Source organism: Scyliorhinus torazame, chromosome 2 (genome assembly GCF_047496885.1).
Source record: "Scyliorhinus torazame isolate Kashiwa2021f chromosome 2, sScyTor2.1, whole genome shotgun sequence".
In the NCBI taxonomy this organism is placed as follows: Eukaryota; Metazoa; Chordata; class Chondrichthyes; order Carcharhiniformes; family Scyliorhinidae; genus Scyliorhinus; species Scyliorhinus torazame.
In genome coordinates this window covers 216,556,477-216,575,176 of record NC_092708.1, presented here as the reverse complement: position 1 = coordinate 216,575,176, position 18,700 = coordinate 216,556,477, and the positions used below count along the sequence as shown (strand labels likewise).

At 41.9% G+C, this 18,700-nt stretch overlaps 2 protein-coding genes across 8 annotated transcripts in view; one reads left to right on the top strand and one right to left on the bottom strand.

Annotated features, from left to right (window-relative positions):
* The window catches only part of ical1 (islet cell autoantigen 1-like), a 324,958-nt gene extending 318,029 nt beyond the window's left edge, over positions 1–6,929 (top strand). For all 4 annotated transcript variants that reach the window (XM_072483779.1, XM_072483797.1, XM_072483788.1 and 1 more), the window contains 2 exons: positions 1,470–1,580; positions 3,108–6,929. In XM_072483779.1, coding sequence (XP_072339880.1) covers positions 1,470–1,580; positions 3,108–3,223 — 227 coding nt within the window. In that variant the 3' untranslated portion in view covers positions 3,224–6,929. The remainder of the gene's footprint in view (positions 1–1,469; positions 1,581–3,107) is intronic.
* A 10,793-nt stretch (positions 6,930–17,722) lies between these two features.
* fam117ba (family with sequence similarity 117 member Ba) overlaps positions 17,723–18,700 on the bottom strand; it is a 395,823-nt gene continuing 394,845 nt past the window's right edge. For all 4 annotated transcript variants that reach the window (XM_072483758.1, XM_072483743.1, XM_072483736.1 and 1 more), the window contains one exon: positions 17,723–18,481. In XM_072483758.1, the coding sequence (XP_072339859.1) occupies positions 18,166–18,481 (316 nt within the window). In that variant the 3' untranslated portion in view covers positions 17,723–18,165. The remainder of the gene's footprint in view (positions 18,482–18,700) is intronic.

Sequence of the window (18,700 nt, the reverse complement as noted above, 5' to 3'; positions counted from 1 at the left end):
CCTCGTCTTTGTTTAATTAACCCACTTTTCCTTCCACCCCATCCCCATGAGCGAAAGCATTCTCTCTCTAATAATCGGTTCTTGTTTATTTTGATGCACAATCAGAACAACATTAGCAAACCAGCATTTATTGCTCCTTCCTATTACCCCAAGGACATTTGGAGGGAATAACTTATAAAGAAGCAGGTGATGGCTACATTGCCACAGCGATGAGATCGGATCCCTGAATGTGGAGAGGTGCTTCCCAGTGTCCAGTGTGGCAACAACAACACATGATCCCCGAGCCCGAGAGAGTTCTCATTCTTTTGTGAAGGGCAGGGCACTGAGAAGACAATGGTGTAGTGGCAAGGTCAATAGATGAGGAATCGAGGGCAGCATGGTGGCGCAGTGGGTAGCACTGCAGTCTCACGGCGCCGAGATCCCAGGTTCGATCCCGGCTCTGGGTCACTGTCCATGTGGAGTTTGCACATTCTCCCTGTGTTAGTGTGGGTTTCGCCCCCACAACCCAAAGATGTGCAGGGTAGGTGGATTGGCCACGTTAAATTGCCCCTTAAATGGAAAAATGAATTGGGCACTCTAAATTTATATTTTTTTAAATAGATGAGTAATTGAGAGGCCTATGCTGTGGGTCACGGGTTCAGATTCCATTGTGACAGCTGGTGGAATTTAAATTCAGTTAATAAATATGGAATTGAAAGCTAGCCTCAGTAAGTAAAAGTAGAGTCGCCGTCGTCCCAGATGACCATAGGCTGCTTTCCCCTTTGAGGGGGAGAGATGATTGGTGGTGATTTAACCCGAGGATCACCACACCTCAGGTGAGGGGCAAGGTTGAGAAGGAGGGCCTTCATGAATAATAACCTCAGTTGGTACAGGAATTGAACCCTCGCTCTGCATCACAAACCAACTGTCCAACCAACTGAGCAAAATCTGCCCCTCTAAAGGTGAACTCACAACTATCGTCGATTGGCATAAAAAATATGGTTTACTAATGTCCCTTAGGGAAGGAAATCTGCCGTCCGAACCTGGTCTGGCTTATATGTGACTCCAGACCCACAGCAATGTGGTTGACTCTGAACTGCCTCTGAAATGGCCGAGCAAGTCACTCAGTTCAACAGCAACAAATGCTGGCCTTGTCAGCGACATCACATCCTATGAAAGAATATAGGGGGAAAGATTGGGTCATCTCAACCCACATTCCTTGAACTTGTCAGCCACGGAAACTTCCCCTGGAAAATCTCAGTGTCTAATGTGAAAATCTTCTGCCATGTTACAATAAATAAGTTGGACAGTTAGATTCTGAAACTTTGGGATAGGATTGGCTGAGGACTGGCTAGATCAGGGCAGGGTGCAAAGCAGGCCTGAGCATCCATTCCACAGTTCATACACAATTACCATACCACAAGACTCCCTTTCAGTCCTTTACTCGGTGGTTTGAGTGTTATTCTAATTATACGGTGTTATTGTTTAAGGTTGGACTGATCCACCCAAATCGCAGCCAGCACCAACTCTAACCCCACAGCATCCAGAACCAAAGGTTCCAATGAATCCTCCTCAGACCTTGCCAAAGGTCCCATCCAAAGGTATGTGACAGAGATCACCAAAGTCAGTGTGGTGTATTTCATATTTCTCAACAATTCATACGGGCAGAGTGAACACAGGCTTCACTGGAGTCATAGTTCATAAAATCATAGAATCTACAGTGCAGAAAGAGGCCATTCGGCCCATCGATTCTGCAGCAGCCCTTGGAAAGAGCGTCCTACCCAAGCCCACCCCATCCCCGTAACCCCCCAACCTTTTTTTGGCACTAAGGGCAATTTATCATGGCCAATCCACCTAACCTGCACATCTTTGGACTGTGGGAGGAAACCGGAGCACCTGGAGGAAACCCACGCAGACAAGGGGAGAACGTGCAGACTCCGCAGAGACGGCGACCCAAGCTGGGAATCGAACCTGGGACCCTGGAGCTGTGAAGCAACTGTGATAACCAGAGTGCAACCGTGCTGCCCTTGTGTCAGAAAAGAACAGTATTTAGAACAGAAATAGACTTCAGTGAAATTAAAACTGATGGATTTAACATCTTATTAACATAGCAGATGAAAGGGCAGCACAGTGGCGCCGTGGATTAGCCCTGCTGCCTCATGGCGCTGAGGTCCCAGGTTCGATCCTGGCTCTGGGTCACTGTCCGTGTGGAGTTTGCACATTCTCCCCGTGTTTGCGTGGGTTTTGCCCCCACAACCCAAAAGATGTGCAGGCCAGGTGGATTGACTACGCTAAAATTGCCCCTTAATTGGAAAAAATTAATTGAGTGCTCTAAATTTATAAAAGACCAAAAAAGGAAAAAAAACATAGCAGATGATTGTCATGTAAATACATGAAAATTTTCATTAAGGAAAATAAAACATTGGCATCAAGTCTATCCATTATATTGCTGGGCTTTTTAGTTCATGAATGTCACATGTTTGATCCCAGACTTAGCCAGTTCCAATTAATGGATGATGGATTTGGAGAGGAAAACTTACTAATGTAGATACTTTGCAGGGAGACTAGTTGGTAAGTGTGCCAGTGCACTTTGTGGTCAGATAGCTTACTAGCACTCCCTGTCTAGGCTCAAATATGGTGAATGATGATGCCAGAAGCTGTGGAACTCCAGTCCAGTGTGAGTTCGCATCCTCGGTTGAAGAGGACATTGGAGAGAAAGATTGAGAATGAAAATGTCTCACTGTACAGATTGTGCCAGAAGGCAGTTATTGGTCAAATGCACCAATTATTTTTTTTTCTATCCTCTGAGGCCATGTGCAGGATAATGCTGAAAAAGTAGACGCTGGTCCCTGAGGTCAGGAAACTGATGGAGACCCTCGGTGTCTTCAAGTGCCAGACCAAAGGGTTGGGAATCAGCACATTGGGTCTTGACTTCCATGATGAGGTTTGTTTATATTGGCAACGGATCTGTACAGCAGAGTGAAGGATGCCTATTTAGCAGTGGACAGTGACCTGGGGTTGGGATCGAACCCGGGTCCTCAGCGCCGTAGGCAGCAGTGCTAATCACTGCGCCACAGTGCTGCCCTGCTTGAAGATGTTAATAACTAAATCTTTCCTCTTCCCTGCAGCTGCTAAGGGCAACATTCAGGACAAATCAGCTTGGTTCAATCTGTTTGCGGACCTGGATCCTCTCTCTAATCCTGATGCCATCGGCCGAACAGATGAGGAACTCCTTAATGCTTGAGGCTGGGGAAATGGGGAGAAGGAGGAAAGAAGTGACTAAGTTATGTAATACACAAATGTCTAACTACTGCAATTTTATAAATATATAATATATATATATTATATATATATATTTAGTAAAACACTGGGTTACTATCTCTTAAGCTACAGAATTATAAAGTTAAATGGAATGTTACAAAACCATTAAGCTCCTGGGGATGTGATACCGATTTCCTGTTTAATTTCCCAGGTTCAGACTTTGCTGCTGCACTCCTGGTTGTTGATTACTGGGTAGAGGTTAACTAGTCCACCACAGGTCCTGGGCTGTTTGACAGGGCCGCACACTTGCTGTAGAAGCTGTGCTGACACAACAGGTCAGTCCAGTCTTCTGGTTGTGTTAGGGAACACCCGATATCTGGATCATTGCAGTATAGATAAAGGATGTCATCGTCATTGCTGTTGTAGCTTGTTTTGCTGCAGCAGCTTATCATATACTGTTTCTTTCATAAACAATTTTTAAAAACATTGAAATCAGGAGATGCTCTTTGAATGTATAATTAATGGTTAATATCTATCTCTTGAGTTTAATTATTTACCTTTCATGGTTGAACCGGTTATAAAATGTACTAAAGAAGTAAACGGGATTTGTTTTGTGTGATATCTATAAGCTACAATGGACCAAATTGTTTGTTACTAGACACAGGTAGTGGTCTATCTCATTTTGATTAATTTCCTTGTGGTGGGAGAAGTGCACTGCTATTAACTCCACGACAAAAACACTGCACCTGCTGTTTGTCATTTTAGTGAAAGCTTTCTCTGTGGCACTTGGGCACTGATGTTATGGGTAGCAGAAGTTATTATCCCTCCTTTCAATGCCTTCTGCGGAGCTATGCTCCGAGCACCCTCTTCTGAAGAGGACCTGTGGCTTGACCAAGCTGGAGAGATCTAAACCCTTCCCTGTACGTTGGGAGGATGTATGTGTTGAAATATTCGCTCCATTCATACACTACTAGTCAGGGAGGCGAGGGGATGGAGTGGGGTAAAAGAAACAAACTGCATCTTTAACTGTGGCCTTAGAAAGCAGGAAATACAAATGATTTCCTGGTGGTGCCAGCCTGAAAAATAACAAATCCGACACTAAGTAAGCATATTTTAACTGGACTTCAGTTATAACCTTAGTGCCATTGTGTTAATGAAGTAGCAATCAGCCAGGGCTCCTACCATCCAGCTCACTACCTGGCAAAACCTGCTAGAAACTGACTGTCAGCAATAATCTGTTCCAGTCATTTAGCCTGATGATCAGCTTTGCCCTTGCAGAATGGGGAGCCACCCGATACCTGTGAAACTGAAGCAGACACAAGATCTAGGATGTGCAACATCCAGCAGTTTTTGTGTTCACTTATCCCTCAGGAATTTGCTGAACTTCCTCAAGGGCTCTGAAAGCCTCTAATGAGCTGAGATGCTGAACGGCATTTCCAGGCTCCCCATTATATGTTGTACTATCATCATCAGGTGTAGGTTTGAAGCTCAAGTTGGACAGGTGGCACTGTCCACTAGTTAGAATTCCCTGTCTAATTCAGAATTGTAAGCCGGGAGGAGGATACTGCCGGGGAGAATCTAGAACAGGGTGTATTTTGAACCGAATCTGTATACAAAAGTCAAATCTGTTATTTTACAAAAGGCCATCACTATGGATCTTATGGGAACAAATGAAGAAATAATATGCAGAAAATTGTTACATTTTGTGCTGTTAAGTTACAACCATTTAATTGGAAAAGATTTCTGTAATGAAGTGCACTCTTGAACAGAGCATCTCTATAAAGAGAAACCGTTACCTTGTCAAACACTGGAATTAAACACTGCCTCATTCCACACACTGTACTGTAACAATGAATTAAAAATCCAGAACTATGAACTAATCAATTTATGATGTGAAATTGAGCCATAGACCCAGCAGATCCCTGTAAGTTCTGGTTTGGCCAGGTTTGATTACAAAAGTGCATGTATAAAAATGTTATATTAGTTATATTTGATTACAACTTTCTATATACTGTGATCTTGCCCCATGCAGCAAAACTATGTATGCCCACCATGCCAGTTACAGAACTGTCCAGCCTGTATGGGATATAATGCAAATCACATACAAACCTCAGCTAAAAGTCAGAATAGTAGATGTGTAAGAGCGCAGGTCACTTCTCAGCTGTCATGACAGCTGCTCTTGCCTGATACATGAGGAATGGCTCCTTACGTGAGTTACAAGATGGGAACCTGACCCCAATTAGACTGTGTCTGTAAAAGAACAGGACTAAGGGAAAAGGTCTAGTGACAAATAACAATACCAATAATCCCTAAACTAAACCTTATACTATAAACCGAAGAATCAGTAATTTAGTGACCATATCAGCCTTAAAATCTTTCTCACTATTCATTACCATTTGTTGGATTATGATTTGTTTGTGTGCTTTGTTTTAGTTTTATAAAGAAGCTCTCTAGTATAGAAAAATCTACCCAATTTCAACTGCTTTGTGACATTTGGAATATTCATCATATGGCAAAGCAGTTTGGTGTCTGGAACAACCATTATGAAAGATGGATGGGCCTTTTGATAGCCTGTCAGGTGCTCTAAAGACTGGAACATTCAACCCATTGAAATGTTGGAAATATTTAAAAAGCTATACTAGAAAAATAATTCACTGGATTAATCTAGTGTAGTGAGCCCTGCACAAGCCTGTCTGTACCATACTTTTCTAAGTAAGGAGTCTCACAACACCAGGTTAAAATCCAACAGGTTTATTTGAAATCACAAGCTTTCAGAGCGCTGCTCCTTCGTGAAGCACTTCACCTGAGGAAGGAACTGTGCTCCGAAAGCTTGTGATTTCAAATAAACCTGTTGGATTTTAACCTAGTGTTCTGATATTTCTTACTGTGCCCACCCCAGTCCTGCGCCGGCATCTCCACAGCATGGATACTTTTCTAAAGGTGATGTACATACAATGTAATTCTTCTCTCCACAAAGTGCAGTCTGTTTCCTTTTTTTTGTTGGTGGCGTTGATAGATTTGTTTCCCACTTTGTTGGTTGATCTGGATTGTGGCCTGTATGTTGTCCATTAACTGGGAAGTGGAGATCAGTGCAGTTGCAATGCATTCCTGCTTCTACCCCATCCCACATTTGGGAGTCTCCTGCTAGCCCACTATCCAGGCTCATGTGAACAGTAACGACTTGAGTAAATTGTCAGTATCCAGTGAACCTTAAATCAAGCATGTCAGTTGCTGGCAGGAGTAAAGGGAGCGCAAATCACCAAATAGATAACACTAATCCATTAGTATTTACACATCTATATACTGTGTAAAGTTACGTAATAATTCCACTGATTTTTATGCACAGACCATCTTCAGTAATCAACATCCCTATTCCTGAGAATTTCAGTGGTTGCTCCAGAATTGCACCCAATCAAATCCATATCAGTAATGCGAATTGCATACATGGAAAATGCAGTTTGCATGGACTATGTAATCTTGTTTCCCATGTTTAAGGGAGCGCCATGTTGCAATGACAGGGATGTAACTTTACAAAGAAGGAATATCACTGAAGTTTATTGACACTAAAAAAATATTTTGTCAAAAAGGAACGCGTAGGATTTAAGCTTCTGTACTGGTTGAATACTTGTATTTTCTATTGAATGGTTGTCTGGAAACTGCCTCTTCTATTAAAAACAGTAATTTCTCAACATGTGCTTAGTGGCTTTATACAATCAAAACAAATCCTTCTGTTCCCAGTGAGACACATTGGCATTTAATATTAATTACGATATTTATCAGTCACATTTTTATTTTCATCATCTCCAAACATCTAGGTTCCTTTGCTAGGTAAAGTTTAAATTTCATCTGGAAAATCTCAGCAATGTTAAAAGGTATATGAAGTAGATGGTAGCCGTCACTAAGCTGCCAGCATACTATGTGAAGAGCCATGGTCTGCAAGTTTGCCAACCTCCACCCCAATCAACCATTTTATTCTGCAAGGGCTCTTCGTGACCACCTTCTGTAATCCATTCTTAGTTCCATTTCCACTTCTCTCAACACTGAGGTAATCATGGCTAAGTATTCCAAAGCTTTAGCCTCAGTCCCACCAATACCTCATCTACAGCCATTTTCTACATTCATTGGTTCAATTTCCACCCAATTCTACTGCTCGACCTCAAATGTGCGAAAAAGGTTGATTCATATGCTGTGCTTAACATTAGGCACATTTCTTTTGCTTCCTAGCACAAACTTTTCACCTGAAACATCAACTCCATCTCTACACCACTGTTTGCAGAGCCTGAACCTGCAAGATACAATCTTAAGAATCCTGTTCAATGTGTTTCAAACCTCATAACTAATGCACCTTCTGCTAAAACTGTGACCCACGCTTCCGTTATCCTGGAATATTTCATCCACTGGCTTTTACAACTTTACTTAACTCCTTCAAACTGCCCCATACCCTAGGGCCTATGTCCAATTTCACACATCCACCCTCACAAAACTCATCAGGCACCAGGACATCAAATTGAAGATCACCCTTAAAGCTGTCTTTGGTCCACTTGGCCTAAATTCCTCTCTGCTTTGTTTATTGTGCTCTGGAATTCTTTCTAGCCCTTAGAACCACTCTCTTCAAAAGCTTTCATCAATTCTCAACTCCATCAGTGCATTTGGTTCCTCTACCACTTACACGTGAAGCACTTCAGGATTTTACTTCACAACAGACTCTGTAAAAGTTGTTAACATCTCTTCAGGTACTGTAGTCCTGTATTTCCGCTAACTCAAAAGGAAAAGCACACAACTACAAACTTTCTCTACCTATCTTTAGCTATGTTTTCATGTATTTTTAGGTGCCAACCAGCATTAGTTAGGCAATGTGGCATAGAAACAATAGGAGTTTGCCATTCAGTCCCTCAGGCCTGCTCCACCATTCAATTAGATCCTCAACTGTTTCCCCACTTTAACCTATTATCCCTTGACACCCTCACCTAAGGATTGAATGAAGCATAAACACCAGTATGCATTGGTTCTGTTGTCCTATCGAACAAAAATCTGTCGATCTCATTGTTGAAAGCTCCAATTGATTCAACATCCAAAGCCTCTTGAACAATTCCAGATTTCCACTACGTTTTTTTATGGAAAGATGCTTCCAGATTTCACTCCTAACCTAGCTCTAATTTTAAGAACAAGTCCCTTTATTTTGCTTGCCCTAAGTTTCTTTGTCCCTTGTCTAATTCTTTAAAATGTCTCAATCAGATCACTCCTCTATCTCATATTCAGAAAGGAATACAAAGCATGTTTGTGCAACTTGTCTTCATACTTTAACCATCCAAGTCCTAGTTTCATTCTGGTGAATGTGCGCAGCAACCCTTCCAATTGAAAATATCCTCCCTGAGATGCAATGCAAAATTGAACACTACACTTCTTGCACCCTTTTGTATTCCAGCCCCTCGGCGTAAAGGCAAGCATTTAATTTGCTTTTTATTCCTGTCTTTACCTTAAATGATTTGTGTACTTGGGACTCTTTGCTCTTTTATAGTTTCTTAGCATTTAGAATAATGCAATTTATTTTCCCAGTCCAAAGTGGGTGACCTCTTATACCATACTATTACACAATCACTTAGAATCATAGAATTTACAGTGCAGAAGGAGGCCATTCAGCCCATCGAATCTGCACCGGCTCTTGGAAAGAGCACCCTACTGAAGCCCACACCTCCACCCTATCCCCGTAACCCAACCTTACCTTTTGGACACTAAGGGGCAATTTAGCATAGCCAATTCACCTAACCTGCACATCTTTGGACTGTGGGAGGAAACTGGAGCACCCAGAGGAAACCCATGCAGACACGGGGGAAAAAATGCAAACTCCATACAGTCACCCGAGGCTGGAATTGAACCTGGGGCTGTGAGGCAGCAGTGCTTTCCACTGTGCCACCATGCCGCCCTATCAGCCTGTGTCCCTTTGTAACTTCCTGCACCATTTATTGTTCCTCAGTATCCGAAACACTGTAAATGTTATTCCTTCATCCAAGTTATTCATATATTTCATGAAAAAGTTGATATTCCAGAAGAAATCTCTCGAAAATGCCACTACACGCATCTTGTCAATCAAAGTACATATTCTTCATCTCCAGTCTGCCTCATATCTCGTAACCAATTTTCAACTCCAGTCACAAAGCTATTTCTAATTCTGTGTATTGTTGATTTTGCTAGTAATCTTGTGTAGAATATCAGATGCTTTTTAGAAGTTGATATAGATAACCTTCATAAACACTCCCTCATCAACCATATTTTTGAGGTGGTGACCAGGTGTGTTGATTGAGGGAAGTCCAGTTGATGTAGTCTACAAGAACTTCAAGAAGGCTTTGACAAGGTCATGCACAGGAGATGGGTCAAGTAGAGCCCGAGGAGCAGCATGGTGGCACAGTGGTTAGCACTGTTGCATCACGGCGCCGAGGTCCCAGGTTAGATCCTGGCTCTGGGTCACTGTCTGTGTGGAGTTTGCACATTTTCCTCATGTCTGCGTGGGTTTCACCCCCACAACTCAAAAGATGTGCAGGGGAGGTGGATTGGCCACGCTAAAATTGCCCCTTAATTGGAAAAAATAATTTGGCACTCTAAATTTATATATTAAAAAAAGCCCATGGGATCCAGGTAAATTTGGCAAATTGAATCCAAAATTATCTTAGTGGCAGGATGCAGAGAGTAATGGTTGAAGGTTTCTGTGATTGGGAAGCCGGTGTCCAGTGGGGTACCACAGGTATTGGTGCTAGGTCCCTTGCTGTTTGTATTGTACATTAATGATCTAGACTTGAATTAGGGGGCTATGATCAGTAAATTTGCAGATTACATGAGAATTGGTGATGTAAATAGTGAGGATTACAGGACGATTGAAATGGGCTGGTCAGATGGGTAGAACAATGGCAAATGGAATTTAACCCTGAAAAGTGTGAGGTGATACATTGTGAGAATAATAAGGCAAGGGAATACACAATGAACAGTAGGACACTCGGAAGTACAGACGACCAGGGGGACTTTGGGGTGCATCTCCAAAGATCCCTGAAGGTAGCAGGACAGAGCGATAAGGTGGTTAAGAAGACATATGGGACACTTGCCTTTATTAGCTGAGGCATAGAATACAAGAGCAGGGAGGTTATAGTGCTGTATAAAACACTCATTAGGCTACAGCTAGTGTGCAGTTCTGGTCGTCACACTTGAAAGGATGTTATTGCACGAGGGTGCATCGGAGACTTAGAACATAGAACAATACAGCGCAGTACAGGCCCTTCGGCCCACGATGTTGCACCGAAACAAAAGCCATCTAACCTACACTATACCATTATCATCCACTTACTAGGATGTTACCTGGGCTGGAGTGATTCTGTGCTGTAAAACTCTGACTATGACTTAATGACTCAAAGAATTAAGGTAAATTTCTCAGACAAGCCTTGCATTTAACCAAGCCATGTTGGCCATCTCTGATCAGCTGCTATTTGTTCAAGCTGTGGAGAATCTGGAATTTGACAAGTTTGGTAGTTACTTGACATTTCTGCCCTTCTTAAATAATGGAGCATCATGAGCAAAATTCCCAAATCAAGTGAGTTTTGAAAGATTGCTCCTGCAATTTCCTTAGAGATCTTTTAAGAGCCTGGGGTGGAAGCCATCAGGTCCAGAGATTTATCTATTTTAATTGTTATTTTCTCCAGTGCCATTTTGTTACTTGAATTGAAGCTAATAAGTTCTATTGCCTGCATTTGTGCTCCCTACAAACCCTCTCCCACTCTACTCCATTTAACCCCACCAGCATATTCTTCTATTCCTTTCTCATGTACTATCTTTGCCTTAAATATATCTATGCTTTTTACATCAACTACTCTTTGTGGTTCGATATACTAATCACTCTTGGTAAAGAAGTTGATCTTCAATTCCTGATTAGGCTCATTAGGGACTGTTTATATTTATGAAGGAAGTTTTATGGCACAGTTGGTAGCATTCCTGCCTCTTCATAGAATTTACAGTGCAGAAGGAGGGTATTCGGCCCATCGAGTCTGCACCAGCCCTTACAAAGAGCACCTTACTCAAGCCCACGTATCTACCCTATCCCGTAACCCCCACTTAACCTTTTTGGATACGAAGGGCCAATCCACCTAACCCACACATCTTTGGACTGAGAGAGGAAACCGGAACACCCAGAGGAAACCCACGCACACACGGGGAGGATGTGCAGACTCCGCACAGACAGTGACCCAAACTGGAATCGAACCTGGGACCCTGGAGCTGTGAAGCAACTGTGCTAACCACTATGCGATGCTACCGCTCTTAGTCTGAATCGCTGGGTTCGAGTCACACTTCAGGACTTGGTAAAATGAAGGTGCCTATCAATCTGCAAATCCATCCAACACAAACCAATGGCAGGCTGTAAGACGGAGAATGAGATTCCTAGTCTGCCAAGTGATGGAAAGAATGCTGGCGCTTCGGCCATCACCACTCATAGCACCAGACTACACGAATTACAGATTCTGAGCGAACGATAACACACCACCACCTCATATTTATGATGCCTAGTATTGAAATTCCCCCATCTGCTCTTACCAATCTCCTTAATAATTTTTGAGGTCTTTCTGGACAAAAACCTTACTTTCCTGACAGTTATACCCTCCATTCTGATATATCCTTGTAAATATCTTTGTACTTTGTCTCTGTATCCATTTTGTACGGTGGAGAAATTTTTGTAAGCAGAAATGTGCAGTGCTAGTCTAACCGGAGTTCTATATATTGATTTGATTTATTGTCACATGTATTAGTATACAGTAAAAAGTATTAAAAGTATATATTCTAAACCTCGAGAAATTAACCCCAGTGCTTTCCGTGTCCTTGTTAACCTGCTGCTGTTACTTTCAATGATTTGTGAATTGGTACAACTAGAATTCTACTCTTTCCTTTTGATCCTCGCTCCTTGGAAAATAGTAAGAAGTCTTAAAACACCAGGTTAAAGTCCAACAGGTTTGTTTGGCATCACTAGCTTTCGGAATACAACTCCTTCATCAAATGACTCAACTGATGAAGGAGCTGTGCTCCAAAAGCTCGTGATGCCAAACAAACCTGTTGACTTTAACCTGGTGTTTTAAGACTTCTGACTGAGCCCACTGCAGTCCAACACCGGCATATCCCCACCAAGTCTAAATGGGGTTATGTGGCCTCTTTATTCCTCTGGGAAAAAATGTACCTCAATTATTATTGAAATTAATTTGCCATTTACACATCAATTTTGTAAATTTATTAATCTTCTTGCCACACTCCCTTAGTATTAACTATACAACCCAATTTGGTGGGAAGCACAACTTTTGAAACTGCCCTTCTGATTCCCATGTTCAAATTGTCGATGTAAACAGTTGCCAATGGACTCAGCACCACTATCTCGATTTTTCCCGAGGTTTACCTGTTAACAGCTCAGCCCAGTTTAATACATTTACCTTACACCTCATTCAATTGAATTCATTCAAATTGGTTCCAGTACAAGCGTTCTCCTTCTCGAAAATTATCTGTTTGCCAGTTGCTTCCTTACTGCCAGGTGAATCAATTATTTCAGGCTCATTACCTGCTCCTTTTCCATTTTAACGCATTTAGCCTAGAGTTTCCGCACTATTTCCACCCAGACATCAGCTTAATCTGGGTGGAACTGAATGAAATAACGCTTAAAATGTTAATTGCGCCTATAATCACGATGCTGGAGTTTTGACGATCTTTAATGCTATTTCGCGGCTATTCAAACATCCCTGCCCACAAAACTGGCAAGCAATTGCTCCACGTGAGAGATTTGTGTCGGGGGTGGAGGTTTAGCACATTCCACCCTGATTAAAATACCCGTGGCCACGTTTCAGTCTCAATCTATAAACCTGCAGTTGTAGTTCTGCTGTAATTATGTATTCAGCGTAGTTTAAATCACCATCACTCAACCCTCAAAGGAGTAAGAGAGGGTCCTCTGGCGACTTTATTTCATGTCTTAGCAATCCAACTCCCCTTTTTTGGTGCTACTTGTTGATTGCAGACTCAGGATATTTTATGGGTGGCAAATGCAGCAAAATCAAGGTAATGTCCAACGTATTATGTTCTTAGTGGAAACTTAATGTCCTGGACACACGGGAAAATCAATGCCTTTTTGACCAGCTGTTTGTTCAGCTAGTCTGTGAAAATTAAACTGTTCTGGCCTTTGATGGGTGCTTCTCTGATCTCCATATTCATGCCCCCTCATCCTATCACTGCACCCCTGTCGGCACTTCATATCAAAGGCATCATGTCCAGGTTTCCGACATTTCCATTTTACAACCTACCCTTAAACTGATTGCTTGTCATTTTGTGAATCTCAGTCCTGACTTCAGCAATGCAAAGGTAAATTGGCGCACTCACTCCAATCGGGGAGGTATCAATACTTTAAGCTCACCAGGAGGGTGAAGATAACATGACCACGGTCTGGGTGCTGTGGTCCGGTGTACGGTTTGTGATGAAAGAAAAAGGATCTCGGTAGAAAAAGCATAGCACTGAGAGAGAAACCCAGACATGTTCAGCACAAGTCAACATATGATTTCCCTCCCCCCCCCCCTAACAAGTGTGCAGACTGAGAGGGGTTTTGTCCCACCAACCCAAGTTTTTACATTTGAAAGAAAATGACAGCAATTAATGAACACACAATGTCTCCTGCTAATCATCCGCTTTACTTGTTTTATGTACGTTTCATGCAATACAAAGGAAGTTTCCAGTTGAAAGGTTGTAATAGTTGCATTTCTCAATTGTTGAGCGAATCTCAACAACTCCTAAACATTTGGTCAGCAGCATTAAACTAACAGAATCATTGGATCTGCTTCTGCAAAATGTGGTCTTAGACCGTGAGAAAGAGTTGCTTAAACACAGGACACCTTTAACAAACAGAAATAAAATTGTAAACTTACAGCTACCACCAGTGGTTTACTTACATCTACCAATAGCAGAAGCACCGAGTGATTTTTCAGTAACATTTTCGTCACCCAGAACAGGGGCTCTCAGTCATCAGTGACCTCAACAATCAGAGGTCAAAAAAGAGGTCGGCAGTGATTTGATCTGTTGCAATCTCTATTGACTCTGAAACTGTGTCGGGCAAAGAACACGACCAAATGCTGAACTTTTGCATTTAAAAAGATATAGCTGGGCCATTTATAAAGACGGAATAAGATCATCTTTGAAATTGGGAAATTCCCAGTTGCAGAAACACCGGAACTACGCCAACAGCAGAGCAGCATCAATGTCTGAAAGGGAGCGCCCCAGAGAAGTAAAAGCGCGGAATTTCAATGCAGGAGGCAACTGGCAAAATAAATTGAAAGCTGTATTCTATTGTCACCATGATCAATGTGGTTTAATCCTACCAATGGCAAGGCCGGACAAATCGAAACATATCTCATGTAATATGTGGCTAATAGAACTTGTTTTCATAAACTATAAATCATTAAAATTACAACAATCAAAATCGTATCTGGGATGGATTACTACAACATTAAATGTCATCTAGTGAAGGTAATTTGGAAGATTTGTAATTTAAATGGATGCGCAGGATACCGAACTCTTCGGGAGGGTGGAATCTGATTGATAGATTTGAATGGGTTATGGATCGAGCAACGTGCTAGATTGCAGAGAATCAGTTTATATACTGAATGGTGGATTGAGTAACAGAAATAATTCTGAGCGCCAGATAATATCACACTGCAAGAGATCAAAACGAGTATCTGAATCCTAGAGACTGACTGGGACAATCATCGTCAAACTTGAAGGTATCGTCACCCTAAGTTCACAAATACTTGAGGTGGGGGGTGGTCACAGGACAACAATCAGAATTGGGAATACCACCAATTTTTACCCTCAACTGCACTCAACCAGATTTCCGAGTCACAACCAGAATGTGTAGTTGTCCACACAGACGGCGAGGACCAGCTGTCTTTTTATGCAATTATAGGGTTTTGTTTTCTCTTCGAGGTTTACAGCTGTACTTATGCTGAATGCCATGATGCAAGGAAGTCAATGGATTATCATTGCCGTCACAAGTTTAGTGGAGATCTGCACTTAATTACTGGGGAAAATTCCAGATGGAAGTAAAATAAACAAAATTCCTTTCCCTAGTTGGGACAGTGGTAGAAGGCAGGCCTCATTAATTGAGCCAGGGGCTGTTTAGCACAGGGCTAAATCGCTGGCTTTGAAAGCAGACCAAGGCAGGCCAGCAGCACGGTTCAATTCCCGTAACAGCCTACCCGAACAGTCGGAATGTGGCGACTAGGGGCTTTTCACAGTAACTTCATTTGAAGCCTACTTGTGACAATAAGCGATTTTCATTAATTGAGGTAAGAAGGGGGGACAGAATAGGTCAGAATACACATTCCTGACTATCTAGTGACTTTAGCTGGAAACTAGCCACAACTACGTCAAGTAATGATAGGGTCTGTTGCCATAGGAATGTCCCCCAGGGTCAAAGAGCTGTCCAGGCTCATGCAAGACAAGTAAATACATGCTGTCCAGGCTCATGTAAGACCAGGGACTTATTGAGGCACTCTAGGGTTAATTGCCACTGGTGGAACTGGACTGCAGCAACAGCCAAGTCTTCAGGAGAGATGAAAAGCAGAAAAGGGATGAGAAGAAAGTATTTTTGGTGATAATAAAACAAAGATCTTAGTCATCATAAAGTAATTTGAAATAATTTTCCTAGCAACAAACATCATCCATTAATCTCCAAACTCTTGATCCATCATCCATTAAAAGTAAATCTGAAATTAGTGATCCCACATGTAAAGACTGTAAGGTTCAATGGATGTTGTGTTTTATTTCTAAGGCTTTATGGTTGTAATATATAAAAACATGTTTACTGCAATGTACTTGGCTATTGAGGCCAATACTTCCTGAATGTATGTAAAGAAGGAATCCCTCCCCACACTCAAGTTGCACACATTGCAAGCTCTGAAGCAAAATCTGAGAGCCCATGCACTACACGTTTGACCATTGTCCTTTGAGCTGAAAAAGGAGCAGTAGAAAGGAGGCTCCTTCTTGTGGAAAAACTACTCATCCACCTCAAACCCCCAGAACCAGACCAACCGTAAAACTTTCTGAAGACACAGCAGGACCTATTCCAGCAGCTACCACCATCTTAGCTCATAGAGACATCTGATCAGAAATGGCCCTCTCCCAACATTGACACCATCACTTAAAGTGTCCCTTACTGCACACACCTTCAGTTATAACATGCACTCTACAAATCCACACCCCATGAATTCTAGCACAAATGAACAAATTGAGAGAAATCAGTAACTAATAATACTGCCAACCCCTTTTTCCTAATAATGGGGTGGGGAGTGTCTTTCATCAAACATGCAAACTTACATTTACAAAAACTGGTCATCACAAAGCTTTTTGGAACAGGAATTGGTCATTCAGCTTCTCAAGCCTATTCTGCCATTTAATTAGATCATAGTTGATTTGTACCTCCACTGCCTTTACACTTACCTGGAGAAATATCAACCCAGATAATCGAAGTTGAGCCCCAAGTGTTCTAATCAGCTGAATAAGAAACAGCTAAGAAACATTTTGTGATTGATAGGGAGGCAAGAGCGAGGGTGAATTTCTCACACTCATGGTTAGATTGCTCACATTTCCTAACTTTTAAACACTATGGGTAATTTCAACACTACAATACAAAAAGTGCTGTTTGATTTGGTTCAATGAATAGTGAAACTGATTAGTTTTTTCACAGTCTGAGCATACTCCCAACACCTGAAATAAAGGTGGTGGATGGTTGGGAGCAGAAGGTAGAAACATACTTTATAAAATTGCACATTTTGAAAAACTGCAAAGGCTTTCTGTGTACTCCAAGAATATATTGTGTATTTTAAAACTCCAGGCGTGTTTCTTCACAGCCAATTGCAAAAAAGAAATACAACCATCTTAAATTTTCAACATTTGGACTTAAAATTGTGGCTGAATGCAAAACTAAAAAAACATTATAATTGGGTAGAATTCACCAGATCTTAGGCAGTAATAAAATCGAGCAGTTTCAAACAGAGGTAAGCACACCAAAGGCAGTGGGTACAGGCAAAATACCACTGTACCTAGTAATACTTGTACACAAGCTCAGTTTGCACCAGTGTGATTGCAATGATCAACAGTCACTGGAGGATGAGAAAGGGAAGAAGGGCTGAGACAGTGAAAAGTTTTCGTATTGTTTCATTCACGATCCCATGCTCCACTTCCAGTACTTGTAACATGGTCAAAAGAGTAATATTCCACATATTGGGGTGACCAATTTGGGAACTCTCCACTTTACCTGGTTATGCCTTCTCATGTGAAATTGGCCAGTGATACAGCAAATAAACATGAGCACAAACAAAATGAGGAAAATTTCCTGAGAACAGAACTACTGTAGCACTCAAGTGTTGCACTAGTGTAAAGCAGGCTTTCACTTGCCTTTGATTAACTTGGAAATGTTAACCATATATATAATATATATATAATCTTTATTTAAATGTAAACAGAACAGGAACCATTAAAAGATAAGGCTCCACAGAGGAGGGGGAAAATAGTGACAGCTGTAGTCCTTTCAAGTAAAGTTTTGTCCAATCACCTTGTTCAAGTTTGTGCCATTCCACAGATTAGTCCTTCGTCCCTGTGCCTGTATGGGGGAAACAATCTCCACACACACACTTGAAATACAGTATGCCAAATGTCATGCACCATAGCAGGATCACTTCCCATTGTGAATAGGTCAACATCCTACTAAAGGAAGGCATTTCTTTAAATGTTGCTGTTGGGTTGATTGGAACCCCCCCTCCCCCAACCCCCCTTTTCCTGTACCCTGGGCCTGAAACCTTATTGCCAAGTAGTAGAGCTGTAGATGTGATGTTGTCATAGGTCTCTCCAGCGAAGGCCTGCTTCACTGGTTCATTTCTCCAACTCGTCTGTTTGCGCTGACTGCTGGTGTACCGAAGCCTGCAGGTGCCCCATGCAGGTTCCTCTTGAAATTCTATCTTGTTCCACATGCATTGGCAGAGGAATAGGTTGTGCCAACGATACTGTGGGTATGACTGCTGTAGGGACGATGAGGCCATGATTGGAGCCCTTCAATGTAAGATCTTGCGTGGGCAGGAGTGGTTTCAGGATACTGACCAGACAGAAAGCAGAGCCACTTTTGGGGATAAAGTTCACCTTATTTTTATCTGGACAGAAGAACTGAGGAATTTCATGCAGCTGCTTTGGTCTGGAATAAAGGATATACAGCATCAACAAAAGCAAACCAATTAAGTTTTACAACATTCAATAATCACGAACAATAGACAAGCTCCCAGGCACAGCCAGTTAGTGCTAGGATAGTCTCCAAATTTCAATTGTTTAGCCTTGGCTGAGTGAGTCATCTTAGTCAGAAGATTGGTGAATTCAAGTCCCATTCCAGTTACTTCAGCATGTGATCCAGGCTGAC